The sequence below is a fragment of the Atta cephalotes genome (genome assembly GCF_000143395.1).
Source record: "Atta cephalotes unplaced genomic scaffold scaffold00004, whole genome shotgun sequence".
Taxonomy (NCBI): domain Eukaryota; kingdom Metazoa; phylum Arthropoda; class Insecta; order Hymenoptera; family Formicidae; genus Atta; species Atta cephalotes.
This window is the reverse complement of record NW_012130068.1, coordinates 1,856,567-1,879,486: the sequence shown is the minus strand read 5'-3', so window position 1 is coordinate 1,879,486 and position 22,920 is coordinate 1,856,567. Positions and strand designations below refer to the sequence as shown.

Here is a 22,920-nt window from a genome sequence, read left to right as displayed (position 1 = left end):
GAATAAAAGATTAAAAACTCGATAAACGTAGAAATTGTAATAATTAACAATTATTATATAAATACACAATACTATTATAAAAAATTAATTAATATTCTAGAAGAGTCATAGAATAAGAAACAAAGAGAAAATAAATAAAGGAGCTTCAGTGTTTCACAATTTCATTGTTTTACGTGTATTCACTGCTTCACAGCTCATTGCGTAATGACATTCGTCAAGATTAAGGAATCCGGGCGATAAGCGGATGTTGAATATCGACATGACGTGCTCTGCGTTGCATCAGCGTGTGAACGCGCGTAATCAGAGCTTATGTGTTTCGTTTCATCTCGTTGCACCTTTGTTCGGGAACAGCTGTTCGTGCGCTTCCTTCATGTGCGATCGACGATCTTGTATACGCGATGCAGTGATTTATGCGTCGATTCCCGCATCGCGCAACGGGAACGAGATAGGTGATTAACACCAAACAAAAGACGTCACGCGCAGGTGCAGGCTGCACTTAAATGTAAATGCACCACGCACTGAGCGTTATCGGCCATTATTTATTATTCCATTTATGTTAATTGCTCTCCTACTACTTGGAAAATAATAAAACGAATAGTAAAATAATCATGAGATTTGTGATAGATCAGCAAAAAGAATAGTTTTGCTAAAGTATCTAAAAATTTAGGTAGATACAGATCTGAAAATAATTTTATTTGAACCATCAAAATAACTGCGTGGGAATCTCGAATATGATAAGCAATGATGCAAAAAAAATTTTGACATTCTAGCAACCAGTTTGAGCGTCCTGCATAATTCATTTGATGGTCAATAAAATTATTTTCAGACCGAGCCAAATTTTTAAATCAGCAAAACCGTTCTCCTTTCAATGTATTTTTTTTCTTAGAATCACTGGCTCCCTCGGATAAAATAACAAGATCGTAAAATAAAATAGTTTATTTATAATGCGCTTTTTATACGCCGATTAATGCATCCACGCATTTCAGACTTCGTCCGCGGAAGGTAAGTCGACAAAGTCGGATAGGTCCAACCAAGAGAGAAAATGACAGCCGATGTTACACGTTCCACAGCCATTCTGAGAGATAAGAAGACCACCTTCGAGCTACCGAGAAGTTCTCGATGTCTCGATAACCGGTCGCGGACGATCGTCATACGGATGAAGAGCGGGTGGGTGGCCTTGTAGTTGATTACGATGAGTGCTCCTCCGGTACGTAAAAAAGGAAACCTGAAATCCGAGAAGAGCCGCGGATGCCATATTTAACACATTAAGTATGAAATAATTGTGATTATTTATGATCGGATTGCGTAAGACCGTATTACGGAAGTCGAGATCTAACACGCGATTTCCTTGCGAACAGCGGAATATATCTTCTCCGATAGTAATATTTCTGATAACGTGCCAAAAAAAAAAAAATATTCTTAATGTACATAATTTTATTGCAACCGTATAAAAATAAAACATTAAAACATTAAAATTAGTTCAATATAATTCCGATTTTTCTCTCTTAATTGAATATAAGATTGACTTATTGTCTTGAGACAATAATAATATTGTATTTTTAATTTATATATTAATTCTTACATTCGGAATAAATCTTTACTCGATATTATAACGCAAGATGCTGGCATAGTATTTAGCACAAAATCGATGTTACTAAAATTATTTTATTCTAGATTTAAAAATTTTCATTGAGAGTAAAATATTTCTCTTAATAATAAATATAATCATCAAATTGTTATCTCTATATCGATCCTATTTCATGACAGATTTAAGAATAATAATATTGAATCCGAAAATCTTTTCTGCACTGAAAGAAAAGGTTGATTGCTGCAACAATTTAGATAGTAAAATATGACATAGCATTTTTATATGACTGCAGCAACCAAATTTTTGGTAGCAGCAAATTTTTAGTTGTATTAGCCTACCGCAATATCAGCATATGATTTCGATACAATCTAAATACTACAACCAAAAACTGGTTACTGCAGCCATATAAAAATACCATGCCATATTTTACGATCTAAATTATTACAGCAATCAAGCTTTTTTTTCAATGTGTGAGTGAATTCTGCGTTCTCTATTCATTTATAAGCTATTTGTGCACGGTGCGCATTCCGGCTCCGGAAAAGCACTTATCGGCGAGAATTCAGTAAACTGAAGAAAAGAAGAAAAGATGACGAACACAATCACGAAAGCGGGCAATCCGTTCCACCCGCGATCGCCCGTGTTACCTTCAGGAATTTTCTACGCTTGGTTTGCCTGGGAAGAAATCCTTGGCAACACCCCGGCGTGTCGGTGCATCGAATTCCTCCGTTGGCGATCAGCGAGCGTGTCGTATACCTGCGCGACGACTTTTCCGCGTGTATACGCGATGTGGGAATGCTCGCGGTGCGTGCAACCGCGGCGTCGAGCGAGTTCGCGCGACGGCCGACGACATGCGGACGTGCGATGCGTGCGACCGCGTACTGAGAAAAAGAATTTTGTTAATTTAGCAAGCCACCAGTACCTTTAATCGGTGATCGATAAATATGTGACAACAAATTTTGCTGCTAGTCCAACCAATTATTAGTAACAGAAGCAAACTATATAAAATCTAATCTATCTTTTGGATAGATTAACGCACTTTAGGTGCGTTTACATAGAATTCGTAGATGATTCGTGGAGTCTTAAGTCGTAAGAAACCGACCAAGCACAGTCAAATATAAGGAGAATACTTGACTAGAATTGATCAATTTCTATGATTTGAGACCCTGCAACCGTCTACGACTTATATATATATATATATATATATATATATATATATATGAGCTTCTTATTTGCTAGCGATACTATTGATTATTTGTTACATTGGCAAATTAATTTGCAATCGTAATTTTTAATTTGAAATCGTTTTTTTTTCAACAATATCACATTTACTTTTTCTTGATTTGTTCCTATAACAAAATCATTTCTCTCATTGCGCGCAACGGTCGACGACGTACGATGCGTGCGATCATCATCGCACGTGTTCTCGCATCATCGCAGGTCGACGCAGGTACAACACGCAGGTGGATCGTCCGTCCGCACTCTCTTCTCTCTCTCTCTCTCTCTCTCTCTTGTTCTTTCGAATCGGATGTCCGCTTCGATAAGTTTCACGGATGGCTCATACACTATGTTCTACCGAGCAGAACCGAGCGTATTGCAGTTCACTGTCATTTCTATGCCCGGGAAGCATAAGGGAGTCAGTCTAAAATTATCGGTTCCGACATATTTATATCGTTGTGTTTGAGAAAACGAGGCTAGTGAGTTGTGGAACAAAGAAAGTCCAAACTCTAAAGTTCCCAGGTATACAACTTGAAAATAGTAGAAACTCTCTAATTAATCATAAAGTGTACCATTCATTTTTGATAAAATCCAGCAAGTGAGAAAAATATGTGCTATGTGGCTTTATTTTACATGAATTGTCAGAAAATGTCGAATTAATCAGTGGACTTCTTATTAGTGGTCTTTAATTAGAAAACAATGTGAAAACCAACCACCATCTATAATGTTATGATCAATTTTATAGAATATCAACTTACGTAATTTTATAATAACTATTGTTATATAAATACTAAAAAGTCTGTGCTGTTTTACGATATTAAAATTTTATCGATTAATATGTTAGCGTCACGGAAAGCTGTTGTGCGAAATCTTGTTGTTTTTCTCAAGATATAGGAAATTTACATGAGATTGCGCCATGTTGCGTCTTTAATAAAGTAAATAAACAAACAGATATCTCGATGATCGTAGGTATGCTTCATTAAATATTACACAACATCCTTTAGATGGACCTTTCGATTGCAGGATGCTACTCTTTCAGCGCGCACATCATATTCGTTATTAATTAATTAATTAATTAATTAATTAATTAATTCATGACATGGATTTTTTGTATCGTGCGACTAAATGCAACTAAATTTTTTATTATGTAAACAAAATAGTATATATATATATATTTAGTAGCCATTAAAAAATGCCTCCAATAAACAGTTTTGCTGAAGGCACTACATTTTTTTTAGTGCAGGTATCCAATGAAGAAATCACGAGCGACGCTGCGGCGCCGCGACATCCTTTCGCACGTAGTTCTCGATAACGTGAGCACACCAGTTATCCCACAATTTCTTAAACGCCATATATGCGTGCAAGGAACGCGTTGCCGAACTAGTTATGTAAATGTACGCTGCGCATTCTCGACACGATCTACGAGCGATCGGAATGTCCGTCTCAGAATGCATTCATGAATTGCATTCTTTCATAATTCTTAAACACGAACGGCAGATTAGATGTCAGATTTATTTTTGGCGATTAATTGAGAGAAGTCGATAAGAACTAATTGTGCAAACATTCGCGTTGACATGATAATTATTTTAATCTAAGAGGATTATTTTCAGATCTGTATCTCTCTCTACTTAAATCTTTAGATATTTCAGCAGGATCCTTCTTTTCAGATAATATTAAGGAATAATTCGTTGAAATGTCGCGTGAAAATATAAGTAAGCCACATAAAACTCGTATTGACTATGTACGTTCTTATCCTTGGGCTCTCGTTAAAATTAATGCAGCACGAATTCTTGAAGCTAATGAAGATTAAATAGATAAAGAAGTATCGTGGAAAGTACAGTGAATTTTTCACGGGGTCGAGTGAGATAAAAATGCGTCATGATGTATTCGCTCTTTTACGATGCTACTATCGTGCGCACACGTGTGATAACATGCGACTTTATTAACCGTTGGGAGTTATCGCTGCCATATGATGAGTCGACGTCCTTATAACCCGCCAAAGAATTTTCCTAATATTAAATTTCGACTCTTTTAAAAGAACGAAGAGTAATTTCAAAAAGATTACTAAAACAGAATAATTAAAGTGAGTATATATATATATATGTATGCACATTATAATTTTAATCGATAATAAAAGATTGATATTTCTACATAAACTATGCTAATACGTATGATTAAAAAATTCCTATGAGTTTTTTCGATTTTTCAAATATTTAGAAAATTTACAAAAAATGTTAGATTTCCGAAAAAAGTTTCGAATAGAATGAAATTTGTTTCCTATGGAAACTTAAAAAATTCTATTCAAGGATTAAATGCTAAAATAATCGTCAGAATTGTTGAAAATCTTTATGCAAAAAAAGGACAGATTGTAATAAAGAAAAGACTTCAAAGAGATTTAACTTTCACATCCATATTTATCTGTATCTACACTCTTCGTTTAAGTCTATATGAAATATTCAATATATGCATATGCATCTCTATTAGGATACACTGAGAAAAATGATCTGGTTGAATTAAATAATAATTCTGATAGAAAATGGACGAATCAGAATTTTCTGGTTTATTAGAATTCTAGATAACTAGAATTCTGATTAATATAATTATTCTGGTAAGAATTCTAGTAGATTTTATCAGAAATATTGTATCAACTAGAATTCCAGTTATCTCAACTAGAATTTTAATAAATTTAACCAGAAATTTTTGATTCTATTTTCAACCAGAAATTTCTTTCAGTATAGTATAAAAAAAGCAATAAGACTTTTCATAATTACGCAAATTTCCATCATGAGAAAAGCCATTCGTATTTTTCCCCCTTGAGTGCCTAGAGCGTGAATACAATCCGCATAAAGACATGAAGAATATTGCTTTACCGTTCTCGCGAAACTAACATGTCGAGTTTATAATGGTTGTTGCAGTGGAAAGCGTTTTTCCGTTGATTTCCGCCCGTTGATTACATTCGCACCTCCTTATGCGCATTGGGAAAGTCATTATTCTTTAAATTATTTCTTGCGAGGATAGATACAAATATACGACACCGTATTTAGAGCATCGATGATACTAAAGGCTTCGGCAAATGCACAAGTATCATAATTCAAAAGGATCTTTTTAATTTTTAATTTTTTATTAAAAAAAATATACATATTAATTTTGATATCCGCGCGCGATATAAATCAAATACTTATGCGAATTTCCACGATTATTAGCGCGGATTAAATGCATAAATTAAATTATTGCATAAATTAAATTATGCATTCATAACGCGATAATTCGCAACTAATTGGGATATACTTATAAAAAGAAATTAAAGTAAACGCAAACGTTTCGACTCTGGATTTGAATTCCTTTTCAATGCGAAAGACAAGTATAAATTGTTGACAAGTATAATTTGATTAATAATTTGTACTTGATTTTCACACTGAAGAGAAGCCAAATCCAAAGTCAAAATATTTACTTTAATTTCATTTGGTATATCCAATTTAATTGCAAATCTTATCTTATCATAAATCCATAATTTACGCATCAGCAATCACTGAGTCGTATACAGATATTTTACTTGTATTGGTTTTATTTTTAAAACCATAAATATTATAGTTGTATTTTTTAATTTTTATATCATTGCCTATTGTTATAAAATCGTTGTGTATAACTCTGAAAGAAGTAGAAGAAGTGGATGGTAACTCTTTAACTGTCCTGTACAATAATTTCGCGAGGCAATTACTCCAAGTGGCATGTGTCCAGAGTGACGGCCAAAACTTGATACATATTACAAAGATTAACCACAGTACGCTGGGCTGCCAACGGCACGCACCCTCGGCGAGTTTCTGGCGAGAAAGAAATTCCTAGCACGCGGCGAACATTAATTTCGCGGCCGGTTTTTGCCAGCCTGACGAGCGGCGTGGCGTTACGTTCCCCGCCAACGTAATAACCATTAATGCCTTGGATACGCTCGGAAAAGTCCCTTTTTCCTCTTCTGTCAGCTTCTGACAACCACGCGGCAGCGAAAACGTCAGTTGAGCCGACTAGTGTTTTTCGCGAGAGTCCTCGAGCGTGAAAATCTCGCCGAAGGAAGCGGCCGAGGCGATAGCAAGAAATATTCTGTTATCGCGACTAGGAACTCACGACTCGATTATCACGTATAAGAACGAGAACGAACGCTAATTATTTCCTGAAGAGAATAAACTAACGCATAGCTGCTCACTAAACTTCCCGTTAGAGACTATTAATTATCGCGAAAAGATTATGCATGAACAGATACCGATATAGACGTCAATAAACAACCGAGTAACCGAGAACTTTTTAATTGTGACACCAACTAAGCTCATCAATATCAAGTTACAATCGTCGAATAATGTGACGACAATTTTCTAGCAGAGGTCGCCGTCTTAACGAAAGTTATTGCACTTCCTTCGGAAGTCTGAATGAACGAGTGATGTTTCAGATAAAGCAATTAATTGCACTTAATTATTTGATTAACAAGAACATGATATGCTGTGATAAGATATGTCACAATTCTTCTCAACGAGAAAATAAACCCTCTACGTTTTTTCAAGATTATAATTATTTTACATTATCAAGATTATAATTGCATTTATGAAAGCATAGGCGCATTTAAAATATTCGAAACATTATGTGTTTAAATAAAAATTTTCCCCATTTCATCTTAATTATTTTAAAACATGTCTACTTCTTGTTGGAATAATTTCTGATTCCAGGCTCTAAATCGCCGTCAAATTTTTTGTATTACTTTCAAATATGTACAATATGGAAAATTTCGTAATTTTTTCATACTTTTTCATTTTGTTAAAAAATATTTATAATACTTTCTTAATCACCATCCTGATTTTTAAGTGTAAAATTGAGATTACTTATTGACTCTCCTCGTATATTAAATTACTTAGGAATGAATTATAGTTATCTGATAAGTTGTTAAGAGATACATGAAAATCCTAATACACGCATAAAACATGCGATAACAAATTGCGGTGTTCTAATAGCCAATGGAGAATACGTGTGCGAGCGTATAGCTGATTACAGAATCGCAATTCTCTCTTTTCTCGATTTATACCTTCCTTACATCCTTGGCTGCAATAACTCGTAATGTTCGTAACGTTTCCTAACGCGAGCGCATCGAAGCGAAGCGTCCGGTTGTGGATTAATTGGCGTAATGCGATTCAAATTTGCCCAATTAAAAATTTATAATTCTCCTATTGTGCAGAGGACGTGAAACATGCAAAGCGGAATTACGTTGTAAATACGCTGGGCCAGAATTATAACGGGGTGCGGGAGGAAAATAGAATGTGTGTATCGCGTGCGTGTAGCGGACGTCGACAGAATTTCTACATAGACTCCAGGGATTTCTCTTGTTAGACGCTATAATGTTAATTACAATTTGATTCTCATTACTTTCACAGCTAGACCCGTTAGGATTGTGCGAATAGGCTGCTCTTGATTATCCCCAATTAATATTCATTAACAAGTTCAGTGACGTGACTCAATATTAGCGAGACTCGAATATAATGCTTCTCATTGTATTCGTGGTATTTGCCGCATAGTGTTGGACGCGGAACACGTTCGACGTTATCGCGTAACTATATAGCGTAACGTTTCTCGACGTGGACGACGTAATGAGAAGTCCGATAATATTACCGCGTTACTCAATACAGGATATCGGAAATCGAGTGGCGCGCGAAGGACTGATTGCAGACGACGGTACGACGCATGTGTGTTTAATTTGCGCGAATTCAAGGACGCTGGCGCGTTTCGCATACCGGCTAATTACGCGCCTGTCTCATGGGCAACGCACCTCCGCGTGCGTTGACTGCGTGCACGCACGACGATCCATTGCCAGTCGGAAGAGAAGAACAGAGAGCATAGTCAGAACTAGAGATCTTCAAGTAACAGATTGGACACTATAGCCGGAATTCGTAGTCAGATTTTATATTTAAGACCGTCTTAAGTATTGTCTTAAGAAGTCACGAACCAATCGGAAGGCTGCATTAGCGTCTTAAGATATTAAAACGATCTTGAAATAAGACTATGAATACTGGCTTATATGTTCGACCATATTTTTCAAGATCTGCTTAAGATAGAATAGGATAGATGTATAAGATATTAAGGTGACCTTACATGATCAATAATACTGTCAGTACTAACAATTACTGATTGTGTATGGTTAATATTGATGGATGACGTAGAATGTAGGTGATCTAGATTTTGATTCAAGCATCCAGTATTATTAAGATCCATGTCATAATATGTTATAGTGTAATAGATATTAAACATAAAATTAAAGTGAAATATTGTCCATAATATTGATCGTGTAGATTGTCAAAATACTAAAAAGATTGATGCATACTGTCAGTATTACTGATTCAGTATTAGTGATCAGTATTATTGATTGTAGGATCACCTTTAGAATGAAATAAGGTAGTTCACTTTTTTTTATATATGTGAAATTCTTAGAGTTAAGCTGGAAACACAAGAGGTGCAGACAACAGGAACAGAGAATAATGAGTCATCCAATCAGAGATATAATATTCTGAGATATAATAATATCTAAAATATAATAATATTCAATATATTATATCCCAGAGTTCTTGGGCGTTATTTCCTGTTCTTATTGCCTGTGTCTATCCCAATTTCAGATTCTTCGTTTCCTTATTTTTGTATGTTTGCAACAAGCATACTGAGCGCCTTCAACTGAAAACTTATCGAAAACTCGATACAATAAAATAACAAATGTTTCCAATATACTCGGGCGTTCATGCATGATGTATATTAAAACGTGCGTGGGACACAATGATGAGCCATAAAGTCAGTGGCGCATCAAACCCGCCTCTCTTTGTAAAAAGGCCGCACTCGGCCGTAACGGGTAATGATTACTGGTAGACAATAAAAGACCGCGAGCGGGCGGAGAATCCGTGTAATGACGAATATGGTGTTTATCGACAAAGTGCATTTCGAAGTAGCGTTCCGCCGACGATAAGTCCGGTACATCATTCTGACACGTGAGAAAAGACAATTAATTGCACGCACGCCCATCTACTATCTTACGGTCCTTAACCGCGATATCGTAACCTTCTTTCCCTTCGCTAAGAAATAAACTTAATATTTCGCAGCGGGATGTACGGGATATATGAACGAATTGCAAACTCGTGTTTTGACGATATTATCTGATGGAGGCAATGATTGCTGCTACATTATTTATTTACTGCCCAGAATTACTTCATCAAAACCTTAACAGCGAGTATTAGATCTGTGTTGAGAGAACGATTTTACTAAATTATCTAAGAGTTTAAGTATATAGACACAGATTTGAAGATGAACTCTGTCAAAATAATTATGTAGGAAACTCAAATATACATAATATGATGAGCAGTCCTGCAAGAAATGTTGACATTCTAGCAATTAGTTTGAGCGTTCTTATTACGTAATTATTTTGATGCCAAACAAAATTTATTTTCAGATCTATATCCGGCTAAATTTTTAGATACTTCAAAATTGTTCGTGTATAGTTATATGAATAAATTAGGTTAATAATGCAAACTGGTGCACGTAGTCATGAATTAATCGCCATTTTCTGTGCAAGCCCGACAAAACCTAATTAGCCAAGTAATTAGGTGTATCTAATTTCCTTTAACCATACGACGATGTTAATCGTTTTCATACAGCTAGTGCGCATTGTACACTCTGAATATTTAGATAACATTAATCGAAGCAAATGCCAATGATGTTAGCTCGGTGAGCCGACAGCGCGTAAACATTTGCGAATTAACGAGATCATGGATCAAAGTCAGATTTCGCGTGTGCCTGCGGTGACAATTAATACAAGGGGATGGATGCATCCTTATTTGGTTCTATGAAACTACTTTAGTTTCCACGAAACATTCGTAATAGTCGGAACTGCGTGGAGAAAAAAGGGATTTAGGACGACGAACCTGCGCGACCAGTTGATCTTATCGCGACACCCGACTTATTGGTCGTCGACCGCATTATATTCTGTAATGGACGAAGCTAAGCTGCTTGTTGTCCAGCGGTTCAGCGTGATGATCCCACATCAGACACAGAAAAACAACCGAGGTGTTTATGATTTCTCGAACGATCTTACGAGATATCATCTCTCGTTTTATGTTAAATCCGGAATGTGAATGGAATGCAAATAAACTCTTCATTAGGAAAATATAGAATCTTCATTCTGTTTGTTATGCCTTACAACTTTGTATGGAAACGAACATTATTTTCTTTTTACAATAATTATATCAATGTCTTGTAATGTTATCCTTCAATTTTTTAATCATTTCTGTATAAATATTAATCAAAATGAACTTTTTTAAATCCAGAAATAATGAGATGTTTTTATATGAATAAAAGTTGTTATTATTATTAATAACACATTGTAAATTATTGATTGTTTTTCGATTTATTTGAAAATATGCATATGCATTATGCATATGAATTTAAAATTTTCTGGAAAAAATAAAATCAACAAACGTTAAATGAAATAAACATGTTAGTAGTCTTTCTAAAAAGATTTCCGTAAATATTACGTTTCCTCTATTGCGATTTTGATGGAAATGTATATTTACAGGTTCTTTAAGCGTAGTTATTAAAAAAGAAAAATATATATCAAACAATATTCATACAAAACAATATTTTCCAATTCACATTTATTCGCCACTGCTCGTCGTTCACATAAAAAAAAAAAAAAAAAAAATCAGGTGAGTATTCCTCAAGGCTAAATAAAAATCATTTTAAATATTATTTGTGAAAATTATTGCAGTATACGCTACGTAAATGTATTTAAAAATACAAATGTTTTCATATAGATGCTACTTTAATTTGAGAAAATGCATATTTCATTGAATAGACGCTTAAGGAACGAAAAAGACTGCATCAACATCAGCGGCGAGTATTATTATGCAAAGAAGATTCGAGAACCATTGCTCTCTAGGAAGAACGCGTAGCTGAGCGAAACTACTTACACTTGTTGGAGTAACAGATCGCAGGCTGTTCGCACGTTTTAATCCGACAATGCAGACGATAAGTTAACGGTATATCGACGTATCGAGCGATTGTGCATATACAACAAGCACAAGAACATCAATCACGGGCACCGTTTTGAAGACGATGAGCAATAAGAGGAAAGATGAAGCAAGAAACGAGAGTAGAAGGAGGCAGAGGAAAAGGAGAAGGTTCACGAGGCCAGATGTAATCGAGATCATCATGCTTCGTGAAAAAAAAACAAAAAGATACACCAAGAGCAGTCACTCTAGACCGCCATGCGGTTACATCACCATGCGGAGCATCGGCCTCGCAACCCTTTTTTTACGCGACTTGCGGACATATGCGAAATTTTCTTGTTAGCGAAGGAGATTGTTCTATCGATCGCAAAGTCGATTCTGGCTCTCTGTGAAAATTGTTGAAATAAAAGAAAAGTTAAGACATGAACTTGATAAATTATGCGAAGGAGAAAAAATTTGTAAAAATTAATTCATAAAATGTATACAAATTAATAGAATCTACTAATTTAAATGCTTCAAATAATTCAAATTAAATGAAGTAAATAAAAAAAAAAGAAAATAAAATGACTGTTGTTATTTAATTAATTTGCTGAACCTCTCTTGAATAGATTTTATTACGGAAGTATATATTTTTTTAGTATATAATCTACTAATTCAAATGCGTAAATGGAATATATAAAATAAAATAATAGAAAGCACAATTGATTGTTGTTATTTATGATTAATTTGATGTAGACTTTGAATTGGATTAGATTATTTTCCAATAGTTTTATTATTACTGAAGTGTGGTTTTATTTTACGGAAGTGTATTAAAATTCTTGCGCAATTATATTGGCGAGAGTCGGATATAAGATTGAATTAAACCGTAGCTGACTGCGACATTTGGGAGCCATTTATTATTTCTGCGTGATACATCGCGATACTTTACTGCCGACACACGACGGATATTTCACGGTCTCGCAATGGGATATCTTCGAATTTATGAACCGGAGAACGAGATATTACGGTATACCAGGATGCATTAAAGCTCGCTACAGGTATCTTGAAACTAAAATCAACTTCCGATTAGCAAGGTTTTATAATCGTGTTTACCACCATTAATTTCGCTATTTCTAGAAATAGCTATTTTCTAGAAATTCTGAAATATTTATCTTTCGCAGCGTTAACGGCAAGTGCTAAAGCTGTTCGAATGAAAATACATGTACTACGATTAATCGAAATTCGCGACAATTACACGATAAAAATCGAGCGCATATACACACGGCAATCATCGCAATCGCACGTGTCATTTGTCCAATCGCCATTGACTCGGTCCGGATGGGTGACGGTAAAAAGAGAAAAAAAAACTTTCAAGCAAAGTTCGGCGGTGTTGTGAAAATTTCATTTGTAAGTCAAATATCGAACCGCCGCGTCTCTGTTCTGAATCCGACAGTTGCCGCGTTCCGGCATGCGGTTCGGTAAGGTTTCAGGAATGTACCCTCTCAATTCAGGACAATCGGACGGGAATGCGAGGATCGTCGGCGTCGTCGGTTCCGCATCACGTCGGGAGAGGAACGAGGGGAGGCCCCCGCGTGTGTGGAATTTCTCTCTCTTTCTCTTTCTTTCCGGCTCCGCCGACAATGAGTCATCCACGAGACCTATGCGTCGCGTCGCGTCGCGGACCTTGAGTGCGTAATGCACGATACTCGATAGGCTATCGAGTATCGATGCGGTCCCCTGTGATTTCTCCGAGGGATCTCGTCAATAAATATTTAGCCCCACGCAAGCGACATATTACGAAGATATTACGAAGCTAACGATTTTAATTTTAATAACAATTTGATTCTCGGATGAATTCAGAGCTGATTATGTATTATATATTTAATATTTTTCTTCTGAAGAAATTATTGAGGAATCGATTAACTGAATTTGAATAAGACGAAGATTTCCGCAGGGACATCTGTCGCGAAAATGATATTTCTTCATTACGAACATTGTTTATTAAAAATTGTCCATTAATAAAATCATAATGATTTAATATAGAATTCAGGTTTATATAGAAATTGAAGTATAAACGCAGTATTTTTTTTAAGCATCTCTAATCGTACCTCGGTCTTCTTCGCGAATCGAGGTTCATCCGCAGCATCCGCGATCAACGCGTCATTTCGCGGCAAATTCACTTTCATGTCCTCGCTGTCATTCTTTTCTTTTTTCTGTTTCTTCGGCGACGGCGTCAAACACGTTATCGCATGCCTAATGCCGCGAATTATCATTTTTGACATTGTAACGCACGAGCGAACAATCTGGTAGTTGCCCTACCGATGGTCATAGTTGAACTGAGCAAGACCACAAGGCGGATTCGTACGATTAACAATAGCAGAATCGCGCGAGTCTGTTCATGCAATGCGCGCGGAGTAAACGTGCACCGACATGTTTCTCACAGAGGGGGAATAAACTAGCCATTCGTGTAACCAGAGGATATCTGAATCTTCATAACTCTTCTCCAGCATCATCGTAATATCAATTCGATAATCGAACCGATAATTTCTCTTCCACTGGAATTATATGACGTTCGACTTCATATTGATATTTAATGCTATCATTGATTGGAATTTATGTAACCTCAGTTTCTTAAGTCGTAATATAATAATATGAAATGTTTAGAATATTTTTAATTATATCTGGACTTAAATTTTATCAATAAAATTTCCAAAGTTTCAAATTATTTTTAAACATTTGTTATATGACAGAATAATTCTGAAAACAATTATGTTTATAGTATTTAGAGTTTATCATTAACTGTAGTTGGAGTCATTAATTTTATTAAAATTAAAATGGATTAAACTTATATCATATTAATATATATGACATACTAATATTACTGCAATTATTATATTTTCCTAATATTGTCAAAGTTTTAAATTAATGAACAATGACAGAACAGTTGTGAAAGTAATTACGTTTTTATAATTTTTGGAGTTTGTCATTAATCATAATTAAAAATCATTAATGATTTAAGTCATTTTAATAAAATTAAAACAGATTAAACAGATTTACATAACTTATGTTATGTAAATATATGACACACTATTTACAGTTATTACAAACATTCGTTTCCTTGATAATATAATCTCATATATAATATCTTTTTTCAAGATTACTAATAATCTTATTCGATAAGATATATATTATATTTTCTAGACCAACAAATATATAGAATATTCTGTAACTAAATATTTTAATACATGAATAAATCCGTTTATCTCTTACTATATCGTTTTAGTAATACGGCGATAAAGATACGAATATCAAATCCAAATAAAGGCACAGTTGGGAGAAAAAAAAACTCAGGCACGAATTGCTCTGTCTTTTTCTCCGTCATGATAATATATCAACTCTCGCGAGATATTATTGATATCCGGATATCCGGTGTATGTCTATCACATGGGGTATTTTGTACATGGAGATATGTGTTATCTCGTATTAGGTCTTGATCCAATTGACACTATCAATAACGGTCCGTTCGGCGGTCGATTGTAGAAGAAACATGTGGATTCAATCGATTTATCAGTTAAAGTAACAAATTTACTTTATAAAATTAGGCTGAAGAATTTTGCAACGAATAAAAGTTAGCGTCAATATTAGGGAGCTTGCGTAAAGAATTCGATTCCCAAGGAGAAATACTCGCAGCACCAAGTTGATCGAAATGTAATTTTATCGGAGCTAGTACATCTTTAGTCACTCTGTAAGTTTCAACTAGTTTATAGCTAATTACTTATCGTACTTCCACAGCTCGGTTGCGGTTGCATCGCGACCCTGTTTGCGGATTGAGTTACATACTCCCTCGCTTTCGCCTCTGAAAGGGCCCTATTTACACTTTCAACCACGTTGAAAGAGCAAAGTAAGAGCTGTCGGGACGTGACACATCTGCAAAACAGAAGTGGTTTATAGGATCAGCCCTTTCGATGCAACGAAGTAAAAAGCAAACGATTGGCAGCGTCATCGGGAGACATAATCTGGAGACAGCTGCTTTACGTGTGTGCGTGTGCGTGTTTGTAAACTTGATCCAGACATTGCATCGTGCGCATCTACTTTTTCCATGAGCGTTTAAACTCGCGTTTAAGACGGATTTCCTTTTACGAAAGCTTGCTCCGCTAGGATAACTATCGGTTATCCAACCGAGGTAGCTTTGATTAATCGCTATCCCCGCGTGCAATTAATGTCTGGCACATCAACGTATATTGTATCCTTGAAGAGTTGCGACATGGCTCGATTAGGAATGGCTGTTGATAGAGAAAGATTTTATTGCGCGTAAATACACACGCTCGATGAGTGATTTCGATCATAAATTAAAGCGTAACTATATATTTGCGAATGAATTTCTACTAAGGATTTGCGAAATTTATGTAGTAATTAATGAGTAAAATATATGCTTATCGCGATAATCTCTTCTTTTTGCAAATAACACGAAATTGTTTTCAAGAACAGTTATTTTAAAAGAAACAAAGTTTTCAATTAGATTAAAATAAGTGAAGCATAGAGAATTATTTTATAAATTAGGTTCTCTTAATGGCGCATACAGAAAAATATTATTCTACTGCTAAGAAAAGTGATTATTCAATTTACTTTATTTTAAATAACAGGGTTATCTTAAAGTGGAATAAAACCTAAGACAATAACATGTATTTTTTGTGTGTCGTGTATATATATAATAAAAAATATTTTCTTGATAATAATCTTAATATACTTATTGTTAATTTAAAAGAGGATTCATTAATATGTATTCAAAACAAGAATTTATTTTCTTTCTAAAAAAATAAATAAAATATTATAAAATTTTATTAAACAAGTTATTTTATATAATAAATAAATCAGATTTGTTTTAATTTAGGAGTCTTTATTGAAGATATTAAATTTACTAGGATTCAGAATTTATTTTGAATAAATATGATGTTTGTAATAAACTGTACTGTACGATGGATTTGCGGATATGTGAAATTCTGAAATACTTCAAACAAATAAATAATATTTAAACACAATATATATTATTCCGTGTGCGTGGCAAATATGGTATGGTACAAAAAGAATATATTTCAAAAGTCAAACGCCTTTCCGACAATATGTAAATCTCAAAAGTTAGAAATTCCACTGATTGTGAAAGACTACATCGTGGAAAATCGAGTCAGTTGCTTTTCCAACGTTTAGATTCAGAGATTAGTAACGTGCGAACGGACGACGTAAATGAGTTCTCGTTCGAGGAACGTTCGTGGAAATTGTAAGAACTATCCGGGGGAAAAATGAGAATAAAACTCGTAGACGTCGCGCCAAATTGGAACTTGCTCCGATTGCGCGATGAAAGAAAACTAGCGAGAGATTCTACGTGAATTCTTACGACACTATATCACACTTTCTATGTTCCCGGGAGGACAAGCGAATACCTGGACGTAGAAGAGAAAAGAAACTAGAAGAGAGAAACATTGAGGAAGAATAAGTTTCTAAAGGAGCCTTCATTTTTCTTTAAACTAGTGCAGATTTTCGCACGAGAGAATTGTCGTCTCGCTACGAGCTCCGTTATCTCGAACCATTATACTTCATAATCATTTACCGTTCTTAGATGTCATCGCGAATGACGCTGCATAAAGTACGCCGCCGAGATCGTTAACGTTCTTATTCTAGTACAGCTACACCGGCATGCCGACCGGTATAATCCATTTGCGGAATCGGCTATTAGGATGCGAGCGAATCTCAGTCAATTCGCGACGAGACACGTAACCATGCAGCACATCAATAGGCGGTTCTTCAGGGAATAATAATCATTAGTAACACCACACCATATCATTTGCATCAGAGATCAGAATACGCCACTGATTACGTCGTGAGAGAATTCTTTGAAAAAAAATCCGGGGTTTCAATCTTTTTGCAGCAGGTGTGGCGCTTCGATAAAGTTGGACGTATACAAAAAAGAGCGTTTTAAAGTCGAAGGATAACTGTATTGATTTAAAAAAAAATTTTCTCTTCTGAATACATATAAAAGATAAAATATGCTTCTTTTTAGAAAGGATAATGAATCCATGTGTGATTCGAATAGATAAAACCACATATATGAAAGTTACTACGCACTAAATACTTAATATGTACTTCTTGAAACGCTCTCCCGAGCGAAGAACCGTCATTCTGATGATAGTGACTTCCACGGAATGTCGCTTCAAAGTTATGATCATAGGACGGGGGAGAGGAACGTGCATCATTATCTCTGTAATTTCTTATTCGGTTAATTGCTGGCGTTTCTTAGTGTGCAGGTGCATAAGGAGACAATGAGGTCGTCGACCTGATACTGTCGTTGTTGCATAACGAGCCTTTTACCCGCGTGACCTACGCACGCAGAAAGGGGGTTGTCAGCCTATAGTGTTCGCGAATATATTAAGAATGGGGACCGAGGGACACGGTGTAATTTAATTGTTGATTTAATTATAGCATCTACCGCGCTGCTAAATTGCTTTAACGCCACAATGCTCAGCGCCCATGATAATTAAGTACCTACGTGCGCTATTTTATTGTTTCCTCTCGCTCTCACGCCGTGAGATAATGCGGGTTGTCCCGAGAGACTGCAAACTCCTTGGGATTCTCGATGTTATACTCCGTTTAATCTATTTCAATTATTTTCAAACGGAAGTTTTACGTAACCAGGTAGGTACTTCGAGATTCCCAAAAGGAGATGAAATTTTCTAAACTCACGTTTTTAAGGTTTTATCGCTATTAAAATGGATCTTGCGATAATATTGATATATGAAGTTTATAAAGATATTATCTTCAAAAATAATGTTAATATAGTAATAAATAAGAAATATCACGAGACTAATATATAATAATGACAAGTATGTGTTCGTAGACATAAAACGTACATAAAATTCGAATGCATAAACATTACATAACAATATTTCTTTATTATAAGCGATCTTTATGATGCTTATTAAAAACTTTCATCAGCGATAAAGACATTCGAATAAATTAATTGACTTAAAGTGCGCATAATGACGACTTTACGAAAATGCGACGGATGAAACTGAATTTCATGAATATTTGTAATTCGACTTCTATAAAATTAAGAAGCGTAATATCTAATTTATAATACTTTTGGTAAGATGCAAATTGGTCTTGTTAGAGAATTGTCTTGGAAGAGTATAAATTTGATTGTCTAAAAGGACGGAGATTGGTGCAGCAAATTCGTACTTGAACATGTAAAACTTTAGTTTCTTTAATTTCTTAAGAGAAGCGTACATAAATTTAATTGTAACTTGCGTATAGAATGACATGAATTCTTGTTATATATTTTGATTCTTCTTTTAACAACTATAAATTGTTTATACAATCTGTTAGTTATATAAGAAATGGTATAGTTTGGAAATTACAGAGTTAGCTTGTTATAATTCTTTCCACGTTATTACGCTATTCTCAAACAATTTATGTCATTCTGTAATTTATAAAGCTTGCTTTTTGTGTCCGATTACGACATAAACATGTCAAAAACGACAGTGTTGCGCTTACTTTTTTTTGCTTCTCTGGTGCGAAATTGTTCGAAACATTTGCAAAACGGAAGAACGCAGCCTGTCATTTGTAGCATATGTATGTTTCACGTCCGTCAGCATTTATCGACGTAAAATTATAGTAGTGCGCGCTCGCGAAAAAATCGCGAAAAGGTTGCGAGAAAGAGAAAGAAAGAGGGACAAAGAAAAAGATTGTAAAATGGTTAAAAAAGATTTATAGTATCGTAAAATGGGATTGTTATACATTGCTTAGAATAGATCGCAACTAATCTAATTTTCGGAATAGGAAGTAAAATTACTATGCAAGGATTTCTCTTTTTTATTTTTCTCCCTCGTTTCGTTGCGATTCTCTTGATATAACAATGAGATATTGCATAATTGTTGTGCTTTAATTCATTCCAAAACTATTTTTAGATAAAGAAATTCCGAAACTACTTTTAGCTATATATTTAAAGAAATGATATCCGAAACATATGTGTGAGAGAGATTTGATGCGCAGATTCGTGCCAACAAAAAGGAAAATAAACGGAATCCTATCAAATGCTTGCTCCGTTAGAAGCTCCGCTGCGACGTTATGGTGTTTACCCAGTGTTTTAGAGATAAGCTCAAACCAGATAAAAGATACGGCACCTTGGAACCAGTCTGTTTCTCTCTCGCCGCTCAAGTAAAACGGTCGTCCGCTATGCGGCCGAGTAAGTAATGCCGCTGTTTACGGTCGTGCCCGCGTCTAGCTTGGTTCCCTTGTTTAATCTGATCTTCGTCTGGAAATCCATCTATAGACCTCTATACGTTGGATGATCTCTATTCTTCAAAGCACTTAACTTCTAAATTATAAAGGCTGCAATAATTAGCAACAAACTTCAAGTTCCATCGAGTAAAAGGAAGAAGCAAAAAAAGATCGCGCCCGTTGAATCAAATATATATAATATATAAATTAAATCTAATTGATTTAATTAAACAAAGTTTTCTTATTGTATATTCACGATTATCACTTTTGGACAAGCATTCCTCTACATTGTAATATATTGATTATTCCAAAATGGGAGAAATTGTTATCTTGTTTTTTTTTTAAAAGAAAATTATCAGATTTGATCCTCTTACAGAAAATTACTATCATTTTGTCAAATGTTATTATTATATCTTGCTTACCATCGATATTGTTTTGTAATGCTTTCATTCAAACAAAAAAATCACAAAATGTAATCTTTGCGGAAGATTTCTTTTCGAAATCGGAGAAAAATGGATGCGCGCATCCATTAAAAAGTCATCAAAAGTTTGCGATTAGCGATTAGCTGGAGATTTTTTTCCGTTTTAATTGTACAGCTGAAGATTCGTTCAAAAAAATTAGATTTTCCTGGTGAAAATTTTTTTCATAATTTTTATACGAATTGGAACATTTTTCAGAAATATTCAGAAATATTCGGAAAGTTTACATCTTCTCTCAGAACTTCTCATACAAGTGAATTCTGAAATATTCTGAAATTTCTCATCCCATAATTTTTAAAAAGTATTTTTAAATTTTTTAGATTTTGTAACATTTCATCAGAAATTATACTTACAAAAATTTTAAAAATCTTACGATATTTCATAATTAACATATATGAAAAATTCTGAGAAAAGATGTATTTTCTGAGAAATATTTCAATTCTTATAAAAAATGTAAGTTACAAAATTATAGAGGAATTCTGAAAAATCATATAGAAATTCTAAAAAATTAATATGAAAAATTCTGAGAAAAATTTTCACCAGTGTTCCGACTGAAAATTGTAAATCATTCATCTCGTTATCAAGTCCAAAGAAATAATTCCGAATAATTCCGTGGAGTCATCTTCATACATCGATAAATTACCCATCTAGTTGATCGTGATAATAAACGTTGCTCGCTCGCGTGTCCCCCGAATGTGCGTACCGTTCCTGCGGTTCTTGGCATATGGGGGCCGAAATGAAATTAAGAGCGGCGATTACGGGAGATAATGACTCGGGCGGTGTAAGTGGCGTTTCGCCGCGGGGCAAGCGGATCCTGTTGATGGACGAGTCTTCCTCCTTCGGCTCATCTCGTGCATCTCGTCGTCGTTTGTCCGTGCATCCGCGCTTCGAAACTGCCCGACGAGCCCTGCGTACGGGATCGTTACTTGGAAACGATCAGCCCGTAACTGGACCTAACTCGCACCCAAGTGATCGAAAGAACGCGACCCACTCTCTCGACTCACCGATCTCGTGCGATAATCCCGGTTGAAGAATTCAGTGGCCCCTTTGATGAATCTTCGATTTTATCGAGCGAGAAAAAAATTTAGACTTCATTTAACACGGAGAAGCTCGGTGAGATCGATACAGTCGATAATTTACAAGATTAATCGAAAGTATCAGAGGAAGGATGTTAGATGGACAACGACGTAATTAACACCTGACTGAAATAAACACAATGCACTGAGAGAAAAATGTTTTGTATTTGTAACTATAATTATATATTACTATAATTATATATTACTATAATAATGATTACTGCTATAATAATAATAATAATAATAACAGTAACTATGTATAATTCTTGCAACAAATGTGACGTTTTTTTAATGCTATCTAATGGGAAAAACGCCACGAACTTTTTCCCACACCTAATATATACTTGGCAACCTAAAATGTTATAATTATAATTATTATAACCATAAAATAGTTGAAATTACCATAAAAATGATTCAAGTGATTATAATTTTATAATTATATTTTGAGACAACTATATATGTTACTAAAATTATATATTTACTGTTATTATTATTATAGCAGTAATAATCATAATTATAGTAATATGTAATTATAGTTACAAAACATTTTTCTCTCAATGTATGTACAGTAATTCCAGTTTACCATACATTTTTTTTCCTAAAGTTGCATAATATTTTCCTAATTTCCAGACATTTCATGATTCTTCCTAACTTTCAATAATATTTTAAAATATTTTGTATCTTCCTGATTTAGATTTTTTCAAATATCTTGTTGAAAGATTAACAATTTTACATAAATTATCATTAATGTTGCCGACACTGCTTGCATTTTTGTTAAATTAGTAATATTTCCAAACTGTATGTAGATGTGATGTACGCATATTAAACTTCTTTAAAGTCAAGTTCTCCAGAAAATTTTGCAAAATTTCTCCGATATTTATCTGATCTCCCATTTTGTGACAATGTAAGATTATACGAAGGAACATGAGCATTTTATGAAAATAGGCGCTCAATTTTTGCGATTTCAATTAAACCGAAAGTGACAGATGCCGGTACAACAGCCACGTGATATTAGCATATACATTAACGGACACATCCGAGCGTGGCGAAAAAGAATGAGAGCATATGTCGATCATAGCATGCGGGAGTATTCGCATATTTCAGCATATGCCGCTTGTCTCTTTTTGTCGGATCCCCCTTTCGATTTCGTTCTGAATGGACAGCTCTTTGTTCGGAGGGATTCCAACGAAAAGCGGAACTGACACGATTATTTTACGACTCTATGAACGACTCTCGTTGTACGTAGCGTATCTCATTCTGTGAATTTTCGCGAATACAATGTAGTAGTCTAG

At 34.8% G+C, this 22,920-nt stretch overlaps 1 protein-coding gene across 1 annotated transcript in view; it reads right to left on the bottom strand.

Moving 5' to 3' along the window:
• The window catches only part of LOC105625895 (signal-induced proliferation-associated 1-like protein 1), a 28,676-nt gene extending 14,592 nt beyond the window's left edge, over positions 1-14,084 (bottom strand). The window contains exon 1 of the mRNA XM_012207204.1: positions 13,947-14,084. Coding sequence (XP_012062594.1) covers positions 13,947-14,084 — 138 coding nt within the window. The remainder of the gene's footprint in view (positions 1-13,946) is intronic.
• Positions 14,085-22,920: the final 8,836 nt, after the last annotated feature.